Source organism: Anser cygnoides, chromosome 2 (assembly GCF_040182565.1).
Source record: "Anser cygnoides isolate HZ-2024a breed goose chromosome 2, Taihu_goose_T2T_genome, whole genome shotgun sequence".
Lineage (NCBI taxonomy): Eukaryota > Metazoa > Chordata > Aves > Anseriformes > Anatidae > Anser > Anser cygnoides.
The window spans coordinates 113902728-113921104 of record NC_089874.1 but is presented as its reverse complement, the minus strand read 5'-3'; the positions used below and the strand labels follow the sequence as shown (position 1 = coordinate 113921104).

Sequence of the window (18377 nt, the reverse complement as noted above, 5' to 3'; positions counted from 1 at the left end):
TCCATTACATCTCCCATATTTGTGTGCATGCAATATAAACCAACCAACAACATAATTTTCAGGTTGGTTTGTTACGTCATTACAATCCTCCGTGAACTTACAAAAAATGAACTCAGAGTTTATTTGGCATATTTGTTGCTACAGAACAAAGCCTGACTTCAAATCAACTCTTGTAGTTTGATCAGTCTAATAAAGACAAAAAAAAATATATCCCACTCTTTAGTTTCTTGCTTGCTACTGTTATTCCTTTATCCTGCTCTTCTTCATGAAGAGTTTCTTTTTCATCACATGCAGGAAGACCATCTTCTGGTAGGCATGATTCATATTCTTCATCATTTGTCCGATCAAACATTTCTGTTATGGTATCATTCATTTTTTTTTCTCCTCCTATTATAAAAAACAACATAATGAACATCCAAATCAGTCTCTCAGCAATTTAAGAAAGCATATTTTGACTGAATGGATATCAAGAATTAGCATCCACTTCCAACTCCAGTAGTGATTAACTTGACAATACTGATACATTTATCCTTTCTGCAACCTTTCCACGGGTCTTTTAAATGTGTACAAAACTCAAATTTTTCATGAAGATATCTTGACTCCATTTCTAAACTTTGATTAATTGCTGAATCTCTTTGATATACCTTTAAGCTTAGAAGTACATAGATGAGATTTTTGTTGTTGTAATTCCGGCTTAATCCAAGCAGAAGGAAATATTTTCTTTAGGTAGGAAATAAACTACATAAATGTGATCAAGTTGCAACAGCTTAAAATAGAAACAAAGAAAAAAAAATAAACTCCACCCCAAAAAACAATAACCCAAAACACTGTGGCCCCCCTCCAAAAAATCCACAACCACTGTTGAAAGTCACTGCCCTGCAGCCATGATTCACCACTTACCATACATTAGATGTGATATAAATACACTTGGATTTATTTTAAATACACTAGTTCTACTTGTATACCATTAAAAATGAAACTGGTCTTAGAAATTGGTTATAGAAATCCTGATACGATTCCATGGCAAACTTTCAAAGCTCTTAGTTGTAAGCATGTTCATTACAGGTCAGAACATGGAAAGTATTTAACGTCTTAAACAATATAAAAGCACGGTACTAGCTTTGTCTCAGAACAAACCTTATTTACACAATGTAAGCTAAAATAAACAGACACCATCGATTCTATTAAGAAACAAACTAATCTCTGTGAACTGCAAAATAAATACGTGTCTTTTACTGTAAACCATTTTCCTATTATCTAATCACACATGGGGAAAAAATATCCTTTATTCTTTACTGCTTCACAAAAAGCGCACCAAAGAAGAAAAAAAAGTCTTACTTGGACTGCTTTCCTGGTTTTGCTCTTGATTTTTCATTTTTATTAGTACACTTTCACTAACATATGTATAATCCATATCAACTTCCCCTCCAATTCTTGACTGAGAACCATCCTGAATAAAAAAATAAGGAAACATGATAACTGGACTCAGAAGCAACTGGTATAGTCATTATCATTGCTCTCTATATAAAAACCTTTCATAACCATTATGAAAACTTTTGGACACCGTGGTATTTTTTTCTGCAGTAATGTATTCAAGATAAAGATGTAAAATCTACATAAGCGAATAATTTGTTTTGAAATTGAAATGGGAAGGATACATTGGGCGAATAACATTACTTGATAGACAAGAAATTCCTTAAAGTTTTCATGTTAAAATTCTACAAAGGAAAAAAAAAGTAGCAATAACACACTGACTATTTTCAAAATAGTCAATCTCAATTCAAAACACTATGATAGCTCTTAAGCTAGACAAAGCAAACAAAGTTCAGGAAAACTCTCAGTGATCCCATTAATTCTAATAACCAACATGCCCCCAAATCAAAGAAGGATAGTAGTCATGATCTATATATCTTCCATTACTTAACATAAAGATATGTCACCAGGAATGCTTTCAATGGAAAAATTATGAGATTTAAAACATTTTTTTGTCTTAAAATAAACATCTAAATACCCTCAAGACCATCAATTTCATACTGAATACCACATGGCAAAGTTTATCAAATACAAGACAGATGAAATGTTTTAGGATAACTGTACTGTACTATGCATAAACAAACATTTTAGGAGTGCAAACAAATATCAAAGGAGCAAAGGATTTTTGTCAGCAAGTGGTTTTGGACTGCCCAGAGTACAGTTCATGATATTACAGAATCACAGAATGGCTGAGGTTGGAAGGGACCTCTGAAGATCATCTGGTCCAACTCCCCTGCCAAGCAGGGTCACCTGGAGCACGTTGTACAGGATCCCATCCAGGCAGGTTTTGAATATCCCCAGAGAAGGAGACTGGGCAAGCTGTGCCAGAGCTCTGTTACCCTCACAGTAAACAAGTGTTTTCTCATATTCAGCTGGAGCTTCCTACGTTTTCATTTGTGCCCCTTGCCTCTTGTCCTGTTGCTGGGCACCACTGAAGAGTCTAGTCTGGCCCCATCCTCTTGACACCCTCCCTACCGATATTTATACACATTGTTAAGATTCCCTCTGTTGTCTTTCCTCCAGGCTAAACAGGCCCAGCTCTCTCAGCCTCTCCTTGTATGATAGGTGCTCCAGTTCCACAATCATCTTCGTAGCCCTCCTCTGAACTCGCTCCAGTATCTCCGTCTCCCTCTTGTACCAGGGAGCCCAGCACTGGACCCAGCACTTCAGGTGTGGCCTCACCAGTGCTGAGCAGAGGGGCAGGATCCCCTCTCGACCTGCCGGCAATGCTCTTCCAAATGCACCCCAGGACACCAGTGGCCTTCTTGGCCACAAGGGCACGCTGCTGGCTCATGGTCAGCCTGCTGTCCGCCAGGACCCCCAGGTCCTTCTCTGCAGAGCTGCTCTCCAGCAGGTCAGCCCCCAGCCTGTTGCGGTACATGGGGTTATTCCTCCCTAGGCGCAGGACCCTGCACTTGCCTTTGTTGAACTTCATGAGGTTCCTCACTGCCCAACTCTCCAGGCCCCTCCGAATGGCCTCACAGCACTGTGGTGCATCAGCTACTTTCCCGTTTTGTGTCATCGTTACTTCTAGAGGCTTTTTTCCCAATATTACGGAACATGCTGACTTGGTGCAGAACTGATAATTTACCTTTGTATCAATCACAGTAACGTCCATTTTGTACTGCGAAAGGTCAGCTCCTGGGTCTATGCTCCACTGAAGTTTTTCTAAGGAAGTTTTATCTTTCAGGTCTGGACACAGAATATGACAAAAGAAACAAATGATCAGAATTAAACTCTGGAAACAACATCTGATTGTATCTAAAACACGAGCTGGCTTTCTCTTCATCAATTCATCTTTGGTTTTAGTGACTGATTTTTCTCAAATAGTAAACATACTCATTTGGTATAAATAATTTTATTTGAAGATTCAGAAATGCATCTTAAGTTTTTTGTCATATTCAGGGAGGCCACCACGCCTCTGTGTTTGTACATTGTATGTAATACTTAAATACTCTTGCAGGTAAAATCTCTGTACTGTGCAAATCAAATGATATTAAAATTGGATAGAGAATATTAGATCAGTAAGAATACAGAAATTGAGTCTTAGACCACAAGTGTAAAGAAGTGTCTGGAACAATGGTTCCAGAGCTGGCTCCTCCTGATTTGTGAACTAGAGGTCTAGATTACAAGCTACATGACAACGCCAACCGCTTACAGATTTTTTAACCTTAAAATGCAAATATTTCTACATAGAGTATGCAGCACAACATCTTAGCTAAGGAACACTGAGACAATCCCAGTTATAAAAATACAAATTTTAGGACCGGAATCAGTTATGGGAAAGAAAATAACTTCTAAAGAAAGTATCTGACAGAAATCTGTTCATTATTAAAGGCACTAATAGGTCATAGGGAATCTTGAAAGACACGATGGTTCATTATTATACTTGCGGACACTTTTCAAACATCTGACGTAGATAGGTTGAACTCAAACTTCCTGAGATTTAATTTCAGTATCTGTTATTCACATGCTGCAGTAAGACACTGCGTGCAGCAATAACAATACTAAATAACTGAGGAAAAAAAGGTTTCCTAACTTGTTGAGTTTACGGCTGAATCCAGATGATACATTCATCATACAGGGGAGGAAGAAGAAAAAGAAAAACTTTATGAAACACAGTAAATTATGATACAGGTTGAAAAGCTGAAGGTGATCTTGAGAAGTGCTGAATAGAATGAGACTAAACTGGAGGCAGAACAGAGAAAGTTATTAATGTGGGAGAAAAGAAGATACAAAGAATTGGATTCAACCACAGCATAGGCTGGCAGGGTTAGGGAATAAAAGGAACATTTTTGTTAGGTTACCTTGTTCGTTTTGTACTGCTTTGTTTTTTGATAGTCTACAAGGGTTTGGTTGAAGCACAGATGCTGGTTCAGACTCTCCATGTCCTGTTCTTGTTTTCTTTCTGTTTGGTACATGGCCACTGGGAACCTAACAACATATTGCAATTTTACTATTTCCCAAAACTTGAACAAAGCATTTCAAAGGAGAAGGAAAAAAAGTCAGAAAAATATACCTTTACATCATCAAAAAGTTGCTCTGTGTCTACAGTACTTGGCAGTGGTGCAATTTTGAAGGGAGGGATTTCTTCTTTCATTTGGATCTGGTTTTTCTTATCCGGGAATGTTTTTCCCAGCATTGCCTCTTGTACATAGGGTTCCTCTTGTAAATCTCTGCCAAACGAAGAGCTCTCGTTGTTGGCATTCTGAATAGATGGTGGACCCTCAGGAAGGGGCTTCCTTAGCTGTGAAAAAACATCATGCAGAGTCACCTGTTTCAGTCTATTTCTACAGGTCTCCTCGCTCCCTTGTTTTTTCTCTTGACAACGAACTGCAGAGAAGCGATCAGACAAATCCAAGGGCTTATCAACCGTATGCTCCCCATTAACATGCTGAATATCTGATTGAAAGGGTACAGAGTTCTCTTTGTTGAAAGATGTTTTTTCACAGCTAAATGCATGCTCGTCTTCAACTTTCTTTCTCTTAGCACACCTGCCTTCTTGCTGCTTCTGGTGTACGAGAAGGAAATCACTCTTGATCACCTCATTTTTAGCTGCACAAGTGTTTCCAACACAAGTTACAGCCTCATTAGTATTCTTTTTCACAACCATTTGCCTGTTGATAGAGGCCTGGCTGATAACTGAGCTGATTTCAGTTCCAAGATTCAGTGGCGCAACAAAAGCAACATCTTCAGATTTTGATCTGCTTTTATGAGATCTAGAACTGGAAGGATTGTTGAAGAGGTTGGTTTTGACATTAGGCTTCAATCCTGAATCTAAAATACAGGGGGTATGACATGTACTTGAGTTGTTCTTCATGTTGCTAGAAGCTCCAAAAACAGGAGAAGCTACCTGAGAATCCCAGTCAACATGCGGTGGAGTATTCTGAGATGCATCTAAAAAACTGAATACAGTAAGAAATTAAATAATTTTCTGGTGTACACAGGGGGTTGGGGGAAGAAAGAGGGACATACAAAAACTATACATTTCCTATCAGTGTTCTGCACTGAAGCTGTTAGAGTATTAACTGAAATTATTAACCAGCATCAACTGAGAACAGAAGGAAAAAGAAAAGGGAAATTTTTGTTGCATTTAACAATGTAAAAGGCAAGTAAAACACAGACCTTGTCCTTCATTTTAGCACGATGAGAAGTTTTGTTCTACATTCAATTGAGAACCAAGGACAGAATTAAGTCTACCCAGGAATCTCTCCTACCAAAGGGCTGCCTACCTTTCAATGCAGTGAAATGGAAGAAAGTGGGAATGGTTGTGAAAGCAGCCTATCTAGGTTCTTGTACAGATCTTATAACCATGACAACTGATTCTCAAAGCTTCTGCAAGTGAAGGAAAAATCTGCAAGTCTTTTTTTTTTTTTTTTTAAGTACTCTTTTTTACTTGTGAACAGTAAAACATAAAAGAAATAATTCAGGGAGGGAGTGCGTACATAGAAAGCCTGTATCAGAAGTTTGAGAGGAAAGTCCACAGTTTTGTATTTTATCAGTTCCAAATTACAACTTATTTACTTGAAAGAAACCCATATAATATGAAAATACTTCGTTCTGTGTCTGTAGCTTTAAAGCAAACTGCTGTTTAAAACAACATTATTATTAACGAGTGGAAACACACCCTAAACTGTTGTCATCATTTCTTGATTCAGAAGCTGGATGTTGTCTTGAGTCTTCAGACTGCACGCACTCTGGAGCTTGGTTCACAACAGTATTAGTGTGGGGAGAATTCAATACAGACTGGGACTCCTTGCAAGTGGTGAAGGAAAACAAAGAACAGAAGCGTGAGAAGTTATTGGAGTTAAAATTTACACATATGCTAGGTTTGCGCATAAATACTCCTAAGTCCCATTCAAACAGAACTATTCCTAACTTTGAAAAAGTAACAAATGGTGAGAAAGAGAAAATTTTCACCAGTGGTTTTTAAAGAAATTTTATGGAAATTCAAAAATTCACTTATGCAAATGTGCAGACATATTTTGTCTAAAAAAAAAATTGTCTGTATACCATCATCTTCCCTGTACTTACCAAGCAAAAATTGTTAACCAGTCTCACCTGAGTCACCTTTCTCATCACCAAGTAAACTTTTTTGGTGCGTTAGACTTCATTGCTGCACAGAGGTTGGCAGACCCAAGGATTTACTCCACTGTCCTTGTCAAATTTAAAAGATGTGGTTCCTGCCATGTACATGACCATCCCACTTCCCCAGCCGCCAGACAGGTCAGCTCAATTACATCTGCTCTTGCTACAGAAATTCTTTGGTGGGTAAGCAAAAGCAAACTAGAGTGAACTTACTGGAACTTCGAATACTTTTTGCAGAATTTTAATGCAAAAGAGAAAAATACTGTTTTCAAACAACTGGCAACAAAAGTTGATTCCATGAGAAATTTGGGAATAGTACTTACAGATTCATCCTGAACAGCAAGTCCAATTGTTTCTGCAACAACTGCAGCCAAGTTAAAAGATGGCTTTGGAACAGGATAGCCTCCCATCCTTGATTTACCTTTATAAGTAGAAAGAAGCTCACTTAATGAGTTACATACATGTTATACGATCTTATTCCACTTACACAGGCGGTACAAACTCAGAACTAAAAAGATCACAAATTAAAATCTGATCGTTATGGAAATAATTTGACCTGTATTAGATAAAATTGTATCTGGAAGTTGTGAGTGGAGCAGAGGGGCAAAAAAAAGAATTTATGCTGAGGACAAACTGCTGCATTTTTACAGAGAAATATACTTCCTATTTGGGTACGGTACCCCAAAATTAAAACACAAAAGAATTTTTTGTAGAGGTTACATTTCAAATTCATAGTCCAGGGCAGGAGCAGTTTGAGAGCAGCATGTAGAATAGTAAAACTGAATATTTATAGTAAAATGACTGTGCAGTATATTTCCAAGGTGACACTTCTCGTTATTATTCTTGTGTTTTTATCAAGAAAATAAGAGATGACTTTCCCTTCTTTCAGGGGTTTAACATTATTCAGTTTACTTAACTGGGGTGAAGTAATAATACGATGCGAAATTAAAACAAGTAGAGTATGACAACTCTGACCTACATGAGCAATTCCAAAACACTGACTCTGTCATCTATAGTTAAATACTTCACAGGAAAAAAAAAATAAAATCAGGGATATAAAACGTTCTGGTCAGAGAACTGTTTATGGAGAAAGTCTTAAAGACTTATACCAATTTACAATTATAGAAAAGGGAATAATTAACAGAATCACTTCTAAATTTTATATACTCGCTTCAGACTAAGTGCAATTCTCAGAGTATTTTATCTTATAGTTGAAAAATCTGACATAAGACAATTGGATGAGTTGACCATAACAAAAGAAATCAGCAGTAAGAGCTGCACTGAGCTTCTTTTTATTTCTTGACTCTAAGCCCTAATGCTATGCCACCAGATCACACATCTAGTGGCATAGAGATAGGCATTACAGGACAGGCAGCCCAGAAATAGTTGTGATTAAACATAACTTCCTTTTTCCGGATCCTTTGTTTAAAGAGAAGGACCGTGAACTGAATCTCAGTTGTTGACAACCCTTCAGTTTTACAATATTTTCTCCTTATTTTGAATAGAATTAGTACAAAATCTGTCAATACACTTACTTGGTATAGGGGACAGCTGCGGATCACAGGTGTCTGCCACTAGTATCTCTTCTCCATGGTGACTGTTCACTTGTGTGGAATAGAGTGGAATTTTTCCAAACTCTAGGAAAAGTTGTATAAACCTTATCACATGGTGAAATTAGATATTCTGTTCTGACAGTTATGTGTAGACACAGACCATGATCCTGATCTTAACAGCACTTAAAAATGAATTTTGGTATGTAAGTAGGTCCATTCATCTAAGCACATCTGCTTATTTTTATTTTAAGGTGACCGATTTGTCATAGCAATACAACTATTTCACATTAAAACTTTGTCTCACACATGTGTCTCCAGTCAGTCAGCTATAACATAATGTTGACACAATTACATCACTGTCTACACAAACTGCCTAAGCGCTAGGTATTTGATCTATACTTCACCTGTTAACACAGCATCAAACTATTGATGAGTAAATTGTCCAAGATGGTAAATTTTTGCATCAGCTAAGGTAATGAAAAAGTGAAAAACATGAGATTTGAATCATGAGCAATCATGTTTTTGCCATGTTGTCCTTTCCATCTGGAAATAGTTTTCCAATAGTTTTCCTTAGCTGTTCATTAACTGAGATAGGTATTTACACTGTTTCAAACATGTTTTAATTTAGTAGCTCAAGTGTTGTGTTTTTTTTTTTTTTAACTCAAAAAGTACAGAAGTAGGCATGTTTAGAAAGGGTAAACTTCACAGCACCAAATGTAGATCCCTAAAATAAAAGGCACTAATAACCAATCCACCCTCTTCACCCCATAGTTGTACTACTTCTATTCTTGCAAAGCTTTTAGTCAAGGCTTATATTTAGATCTAATCACATATTTTAAAAAATACTTTATTATTATTATTATTATTCCAGAAAATAAATTAATACATTAAAAGTACATGGATTGCTTATTGTACTTCCTGTGTATCATTAGAATACAAGCCATTCATTAAAATACTTGGTATGGTTAAAATACATTATTTGGTTAAAATACTTCTGTGACATTAGAGAAGCAAGTCTAGAAATTAAATGTGCACAATACCTCTGAACTTAGACACAAAATGCAAACTGAGCATTAGTACCAGAAAAAGAATGATCATGTAGCTACTAGAATTAAATATTTGTCAGTTTCAGTAATATTTAATTGCAGGATAATTGCTCAATGTGGCAAAACATTTATTTCACTCTCCACTAGGTGGTGATGTAGCTGTACACACAAACGAAACCCTAACATATTTTTTGGTCAGTTTGGAGTTAAATAAGCATTATGGGCTGAAAAACCCTGTTCTATTTACACGTGGATGTGGATGAAGAATAATAGGAGGTTAAGACAAGCTCTGAGCATACTGCTAATAAAACAGTTGCTGCTAAAACCATTCTTCCACTGTCTCATATATTACTGCATAAATGGAAAAAAAAAACAAAAACAAAAAATATGCAAAAGAATTACTGAGGCTTTTTAAAAAATGTTTTTACCCTTTACAATCAAATGTAGGTGTCTTCTTTCCTTAAAAATATTTTTTTGCAAGCAATAAAATGTATTAAAGAACTAATAATACTCTCTCTTACCACTGTTGCTCTCCTTAAGTTCCAAATCCGGATGTGAATGTTCTGTGTATCGGATATGCCTGTTCTCTTTTTTCCTTCTCATACGATTAACCATAGAAAATGAAGTCAGAACTAGAGAATCTGGAATGACTCCTTCTTCTAATTCCAATGCTTGTTGCTTTTGCTCCCTGGAGACCAAATTAGGAGGTCAAACAAAACCCAAGTCAGCAAGATGAAGAGCTTTAGCCAGCAGGCCAATCATATAGTTTAAGAAAGCAACAATTTAGAAGACACAGCCATCCCAATAACATCTGTGCATAAAAAGTAATACTACAAGAGAGCTTTTAACAACAAATTCAAAATTGCTCCATCAAAACCAAGAATGGCCTACAACCCTTGCTCTTCACAGTTGAGGTCAACATCCAACTACTGCACATAGAAAACTTCTTCCCTGAAAAAAAAAATGCAAACCAAGAACTGTGGAGTTGCTAGGTCATCCCTTTGAAGCATATGCTACTTTAATGAAAAATGCTGGGGTGGGCGGACTAGTGTGTCCCTCAATATGGAAGTTCCTCCATAAACTCAGAATGCTAATCGTCTTTAAATACAAAAGAAAAGCTTTCAGACAATTTTAAATAGTAATGAACAGCATGACACTAAAAACAATCCCTCTCCAGACCATTTGATGTTACCTCTAATTCACCTCACAGAGGAGTACAAAAAGCAACGTAAATCTCGTATAACAGCAATGCAAGCAGTGCTAAACACAGTGAGTTAAGAACTTTTTCTCTCACAGTCAGCTCTAACACTACGTTGCAGAGTCAGTACAGAAAAATTAGCTCAACTGTGTATTTTCTTTCCAAAAACTCTATCTAGACATAGCAAGAAAAAAATTATTTTCAGTTTTTATATAAACTATATAAATAGAGTTTGTTTAGTATTTAATGAGGGCATCGCTCCCTGTCATATGGTGGTGGTTGTGGAGAACGGAACAGGCAGAAAAAGAAGCATGAGGAAATCCAACTCTGCCTGCTTGGTCATCTTTGGTAGCACTTTTCCTTACGACTCTCAAGAGAAAACACGGGCCAAAGATAATTTCCTAACTATAAAGAGAAGGATGTAAGGTTTTCATCTAAGAGAAGAGGAGGCGATACGGATATTTCAGTTCGCATTAAAATGAACCACGCTATCTTACATAAAATAAGTTAATAATGGGACGGAAAACTGTCAAAAGGTATCTGGCTTGAGACAAGGAGAAACAAAGTTTTACAAAGTTAGGCTTTTTACCATGACTAACTGTGAATATTAGTCAAACATTGATGCATTTACTTGCTTTTCTGACATCTTGATGTATCCTATTATGCAATTCTGTAATTCCTCTTTTCTAGCACATTTACATAGAAAATACCATAACTGGAAATCTGTGCCATCTGTTGAAAATATCTTAAGGAACAGATCAAAACATGCAGTAAAACAATGAATTAATCCAGTTACATCACAAATTTAAGTCAGCTGACAGAGTTCTCTTTAAATTTACTCGCACAGCCTATTATGACAAATTAGATTAGCCTGCCTAAATATTGTTCCATGCAAGCCATGAGATGGTTCTTAAATGCCACCACACAAAAAAAAGGAAATAAGAAGTTGCCATATATACATCATAAATATGCATTAAATCATTTCTGAATTATGGAAGCATTTATTTGAGGTTACAGAAAACGTTTTTGTAGAAGTCTCCTTGCTCTTTCCATCCATAGATAATGAAATTCTAATCTGATAAAGGAGCAGATAATGCAATTCTTCTGAAAGTTCGCTTTTATACAGGATTCTTAGATTTTCTTTTAAAATATTAAGCCTTGGGAACAGAACACACAGGATTGCAAAATCCTGATTTTATGTTACGCACTAGAAACAACCTGCTACCTTGTACCTATGTGATGGTGTTACACTGATCTAAGTTGTTCATTCTAAATAAAGCAACAGGCCGATAGTTCTACTGAAACAACCAAATGCAGTGGCTATATTACAAACAGCAGAACCATCCTTGTTAAATCAGTTAATCCACACAACTCGGTACTCATTTAGATATCCACTTAACATGCTGATCAAATAATTTGGTGTTACATCGATCATTCTCAATTTTCCTACAGTGGCCAGAGATTTTTACTGGAAGCTAAGTTGCAAGACTATGGATCAAACTAATAAACTTGGATGGATCTGTTCGGCATCAATTAATATTTATAATGCCTCTTCCTAATTGCTGTCAAGATATTTAGCAGACCCATTATTGAAAAGCAATTATATAGTGAAAGCATATAGAAATTTGTTAATACTTGGTCTTGAAGAGGAATGCTTCCAGTGTTATCAAGTATGTTCTGGAAAGATGAAACGCATACAGAAAAAGAATAGGACGATTAAGGTGTGAGAGGTGGGAGACAAACAATGAAATACAAAAGGAATAGAACTACAGGCCTTTCAAACTGTACTCTAAGCTGTTTTACTCTGACAACACAGTTACTTTCTAACGAACATAAAAAATTATACACCAAAAAAACCTTACAAGCCCATATAACCCATCCCACTCCCCCTGCCCACATATGAGACTTCTTCACAGATAGCCAAAATTGAGATGAATTTCACATGTCAGACCACAGATACACAAGAAAAGAATACAACCTCTGCCTTACAGAGCGTACAGTACTTGCTTACTTTACTTGCAACATTATACAGTACATTCTTGGTAGCATACCAGAGAATCTGACAGTCAACCTGCAGCTATTTTTATGGCTTTCTTTCAAAGTATGTTTTTTTTTTCTTTTTTAAATTGCAAGATTATCAGAAGTTTATTTCAAAAAAAATATTGAAAAATCCTGGGACTCTGACTACTAGAGAAACTACTTTTCTAGAGCCTTACCCTAAGAGGAAACAACTGTTAAAGGGTCTACAGAAAAATAAAAGAATGAGAGGTAAGGTTTTCCTATGCACTGCAAACAAACAGAATCATTCTGAGCAATCATGAAGTCAAACAGAATTTCTCCAACAGATTTATCCACCTCTTTGCATTTACACAGTTAAAAAGCAATTCTGCAATACAAAGATGCTAGTTTTACATTGTTAATATCAAGTGGCATTAGGCTATCTTTTCCCAGTCAACTAGAAAAGAGCAAAATGAAGTTTTAAAGACTTAAAAGTTACTATTTATATCCCCAGACATTACTAGCAAGATTAAAAACAAAATAGAACAATTCTCAAAACTTACTCCAATTCCTTCTGCAATTGCTGGAACTGTTCAGCTATCTTTTTATTTTCATCCTGCAAGTTGTTTTTTTCATTCACTGCAATTAATGTATAACAAAATTAATTCACACGTGGTAACATTGTATCAGATCTTATTTTCTCAGGTCTTCTAAGGAAATAGAATCAGTTCTAAAATCCTAATACCACATATCTTCTGCAGCTTACCAAAATGAGTTTTCATCACTAAAAATGTTATAAAATGATAAAAATGGCAAAGGAGTCACAGCTACTAGATCCCAACATTAGTTCCACACAGTCATTAATTACTTTTGTCCATGAGCATGCAAGTATTGTAAAGGGGAATGAATTGCTCACTCAGCTCCATAGACAAAAATTGCCACAGGACACAAGCTTGACCCAGGTAACTTTTGTTTGAACTTAATTTTGTGATCACCAGTTACTTCTGAAGCCAGGGTTTCCTTAGAAAACCTAGCTATCAGTCATTCTGTGCCTTGACTCTAGGAATAAACAGAAGCAGCCACATTTCAGCTCCAGTGACTACCTTACAGCGTAAGATTTTCCATGTCAATCCAATTTCAGTATTAGCACTTCAATCTAAGCTAAAAAGGTGGTTCAAATGATTAGTAATTGGTATGTGTCACATTATTTTCAAACTGTAGAATTAAGTACCCCCTGACTGAACTTCTTGGACTTACAAAAGCATACCATATATAAATTCTATCAAATTACAGGAATTTATGAAGGACAAGTTCACAAAACATATTGTTTTGTCTTCAGACTTCTGGACAAAACTTACTAAGCTCAGTGATGAGTTTAAGATTCTGCTGCCGGATATTTTCAAACTCTTGCTGTTTCTTTCTCATATGTTCTTCAGTTACAGCACAACGATCACATAATCCTGCTCTTAATCTACAATAAAATTAAGAGAAAAAAGCTTTATAAAAGTACTGCCATATGCAAAACAGATATCCACACTTAACTGGCCTTTTGAACAGTGAAAACTTGAAAATTTCTGACAACTCTGCAGAACACCACTTAGTAGTAAGTGCTGCAGCTTCATATGGGGACACAGCTGTACCTACACGTACTATCATTTGCATAAATGGCTATAGGTACTAGTTACTTCTAGAACAACACGTTTGTGGTACTTTCATGAAGTTGAGCATCCTACACCTTGCTGCTGAAAGACTGTCAGGTAGGCTAATTCTGTCAGATATAAATTAACATTTATTATAGGAAAAGTTAATTCAAGCAAATACAAATAAGCAATTGTTTCAGTAACTCTGATTACTCTTTTGCCTAAGAATTATGCACAAGAAGAATGTATCACTGCCATTAAGCAAAGAAATTAAATACAAAGGACAAATTCACAGTTCAGTCTGTAACAAATACCAAGTAAATGTGAAATCCTCTATCTAGACACCAATACTTAGAACTGGATCCAAAAGGCCTCATTGAGGCATTGCCTCCACTTTCTCTGCTCGTCTAGATCAGTTGTTCAAGGCTCATCTGTGGTCAGAAAAGGACTCAATAATCAGTACATCTTACCCAACACATTCATTCATGCTGTGAAACGTGTGTTCATTTTACAGTTGTTAACTAAACAGTATTTATTTGTGGTACACAGCAAAAAGTATTAGTATTGCCAAAGTGAAAGCCAGATTATTTTGCCTGCTAAGGCAAGATATCAGTTGGTTAAGAGTTCTGCTTTGCTGCTGTTAGCACATGAAACAAAAAATAGCTAAATTTCCAATTATGCAGTTTAATATTTGAAATAAAATCATCTTGATTTATGAGTATTTTAATATCATGGAATTAGAGAAAAGGTAAAATACTGAGACGCCTCTTCATGCTAGCTTTTCTGATTACGTAATAAACACACTATTATCATCTCCCTGAATTAAGCAATTTTAAATGCTATTTTTTTTTTGTTTTCCAGTATGTATTTCATCTACTAAGGGATTAGAAAATTCCATCCACCATGCAAATGTCTCTACCTGTTCACAGTGAAAGTTTATTACCTGCCTGGCTACAAGTTTATGCCTAGTGCCTTTTACAGACAAGCAGAGCTAAAAGCACGTTTTGAGTATCGCAGCTCTGATACTTGTGGTAATGCAGGAATGTGAGAAAATAATTTCATATGAGATGATCTCCAGTTCCCAGAAAGCTTCTAAGAACCTATTCGAGGCAAATTTAACAAACGTTCCAAAACAAGTATCATTTTTTTAGAAGATGGAAAAATGCACTGTAATTTCGTGTCAATTGGTTTTGGTTTGCTATACCAGATTAAACAGCAGCAGATATGGGAAAGGCAGAACAGGTCAAAAGGTGATCAGAATGGCTGAGTCAGTGGCAAGAGACAGGACCAATGATTAAATTTAATATAAACCAGACAACTGGAATAAGACCCAAAAACTGAAAGTTTTCTTAGTGAATTATTTTATTTGTTTCAAAATAAATTGTATAGTTCACCTTTGGGTTTTGTATTTGTATTATTTCTTGACTGATACCAAATTTATGTCTAAAAAAATGAATGAAAAAGAATGTGTCTGTCCGCCTTCCAGGCTGATCTGTTTAACTTCCATTCGTCTTTACTGAACTAAATGCTAAGCACTTAGAAAACAGCAAAATAACAATTTAATTCAGTCAGAAGAATTCAAATTCTACACTTTTCTTTGAAACACACTATTTGGAGTATTAGGAAATGACTAATTTACAAAAACCAAACATTCAAACCTGCAAAGTATACAGAGATACTCTGAAAGAACAAAACACGACAAACCCCAAAGCTAAAAAACACTGGTTCACCTGTCTTCTAGAACCTTGATAGTGTCATGAAGTGCCTTTTGCTGTTCTCTGAGCTGTTGGTTCTTGGTGTAGAACTCTTCAAGCCTCTCTGCATCCCTAAAATCAAACAGAGAAAAAGTGTTACCTCTAACTTTAAGTTACAGCTTCTATTTTTTCCAATAGAGAATTATCTCTGGTATGTTTTTTTCACACTCTTGGGTAATTCGATTGATCATCAGCAAAAAATACTAAGTTGAAGAAAAATGAAGCAAATGTTTCTGACGAATAGTAATTTAGAGACGTCTGAGTTAGAAAAGTAGCAGCTAGTTTCTAATTCTACAACTAGAGCTGACCTTCTATAAATCTGATTTTTGCTCAGGACAAATATTCAGTTGAAGATAGTCAAGGCATAAAAGCTAATAGTATTCAAGCAACCATTTCAGGAAACGTGAGCTCAAGTGCTTCTTAAATCACTGTCTTGCTGAGCTGTCAGGGAGCTAACTGGGGGCTTTTGCAACCAGGTCATTCTGCTCTTTTTTCAAGCAGCGAGTGCAACTTGTAGCACAGCAAACCACATGGCGTTTGTGAAGCTATAACAAATCTCAAGAGCCATTAAAGGTTTAATCCCTCGGGCAGCAATTCCCAGGCTACAGAACATGGATTTCCAGAACATGAATGGGAAGCAAACTCTCTTCCCAAACACCTCAGAAATAGAAAAACTTGGGTAAAACTTCTTCTCTACAAGACAGGACTGTTTAATTAATGAAGAACAACTCCTCCTCAGAATAGCTAAGAAAAACTAGTAACATTAACTTCTCAGCTTTAGCTCCCCTTGACATTTATTATCTGACCATAATATCTCTTCAGGATGCAAACAAGGTATAAGCAACAAGCGCATGATATTTTTCTACAAATTAACTTTCAGAAGAAGCTCAGCAGCTGAACCTACACAACACAACAGTATCTAAGCTCTGAGAATTCACTCCTAGCTCTTCTTTTTACCATGGAATCCTTTGTATATTCCAAGAAAGTTGTTTTCATCATGCCTGAGATTAATTACTTAAGAAAGCCATGAAACTGGCTGACAAAAAACAGCAAAGGACAAACACAAGTAAAGAAAACATATTTACTAACTTGTTGATACAATTCTTTTACAAAGACTTACTTTCAAAACAGCACTCCCTTTATAATATATTAATCAAAACACATTTGCATATTGCTGGTATTACATGATTATTATAGCAATACAGAAAAGTACTAATCATGGGCCATAAAGTGAATGGGAGAGCCAGGAGAATCTGTAGTATACAATCCAGATATATTTTATTAATTCTGAAATTTAAGAGTGGGTATTTTTTCTGCACTACCACCCAGACCACTATCGTCCTTTTCAACTGCCTATATAACATATAAAATGGTTAAATGTTCACAGAGTGATGGACCATTTAAGACTTACACTTTCACATGAGAATAAAGTGTTGAAGTTCTGTTATTTCAGTTCATTAACCATGTAAAGGCAGGCCATGGCAAAATGAGAAGTCTGAAAAAAAGTCTACATTTTTCTGATGCTTATGGCAAAAAAAAAGCCAATGTTTTTCAGTTTACAAAAATTACAGAAGTCCTAATATTCAATACTAATACTCCTACTCAATTTTAAAATCTTTTCTCAAGCTGCCTTTAAGACATACCTTATTCCATGGCATTAATTTATTTGTAAAAAATACATAATACACACTAATACTTCATTCCTTCCACTTAAATCCTGTAAAATGTCACCAAGATATTAAAATGACAGGAGAAACAAGGCTTTTTTTTTTTTTTTAAAGCCAGTGCAGCCAATAAACCTAACAGACATTTTAGACTATGAGGCACTCTTCCTAATGAAGAGTCTCTGACCTAGCATTTACAAGTCATTAGCTCCAGTGCTGAACTGGGGTACAATATAAGGCACTCATTGTCAGCTGATTACGAAGTTTGAAACTTTAAACCTTAGGTATTCAGATGCATCCAGGAGAACAAGACCTACTACATAAAGAGTATTGTATCGACAGTGTGGTAATTGGAGAAAGATTCCAACAAACAATAATTAAAACATTTGCTACGTGTTCAGTCACATCACTGATAACAGTCAGCATCTAGAAAATTAATCAAGTAATTTAAGATTTCCAGGATACAGAAGCAACTCATGACATAGCAGATCAAGTTAACAATAACAGCAAGAGATCTTTTCACCCTTTCAGATTAGAAATGAAATAACTACTTGATTAGTGAATTGTACATAAAAAATAACAAATGTTAAACTGATCCATTCTCCCCCCCCCCCCCCAAAGTACATGTAACCTGTAAGTTAAAAACATAGCACCAAATATTTGCTATCTGAAAGTAATCTAATAACCCTAAGGGCTCATCCATCCATCCATCCACTGTAACAGAAAGGTATTTCTTGTGATACTGCATTACCATCTCAATGTTCAGTAAGCATCTTTAAAATATAAACAGGTATGCTGCTTGGACTTTAATGAAAGGTCTGACAAGATTACATCCTGACATCTTGGTAAAGCACATATGAATTAATAGTCCCAATTGATTAAAAATTTGCTGACAAACCAAAT

At 35.9% G+C, this 18377-nt stretch overlaps 1 protein-coding gene across 7 annotated transcripts in view; it reads right to left on the bottom strand.

Annotated features, from left to right (window-relative positions):
• Nucleotides 1-18377, bottom strand: part of RBBP8 (RB binding protein 8, endonuclease) — a 43093-nt gene that overhangs the window by 9745 nt on the left and 14971 nt on the right. For all 7 annotated transcript variants that reach the window (XM_066992855.1, XM_066992854.1, XM_066992851.1 and 4 more), the window contains 12 exons: nucleotides 15787-15882; nucleotides 13775-13887; nucleotides 12980-13055; nucleotides 9742-9908; nucleotides 8157-8258; nucleotides 6945-7042; nucleotides 6161-6288; nucleotides 4553-5438; nucleotides 4341-4467; nucleotides 3125-3225; nucleotides 1339-1450; nucleotides 217-387 (listed from right to left, as the gene is read on the bottom strand). In XM_066992855.1, the coding sequence (XP_066848956.1) occupies nucleotides 217-387; nucleotides 1339-1450; nucleotides 3125-3225; nucleotides 4341-4467; nucleotides 4553-5438; nucleotides 6161-6288; nucleotides 6945-7042; nucleotides 8157-8258; nucleotides 9742-9908; nucleotides 12980-13055; nucleotides 13775-13887; nucleotides 15787-15882 (2177 nt within the window). The remainder of the gene's footprint in view (nucleotides 1-216; nucleotides 388-1338; nucleotides 1451-3124; nucleotides 3226-4340; nucleotides 4468-4552; nucleotides 5439-6160; nucleotides 6289-6944; nucleotides 7043-8156; nucleotides 8259-9741; nucleotides 9909-12979; nucleotides 13056-13774; nucleotides 13888-15786; nucleotides 15883-18377) is intronic.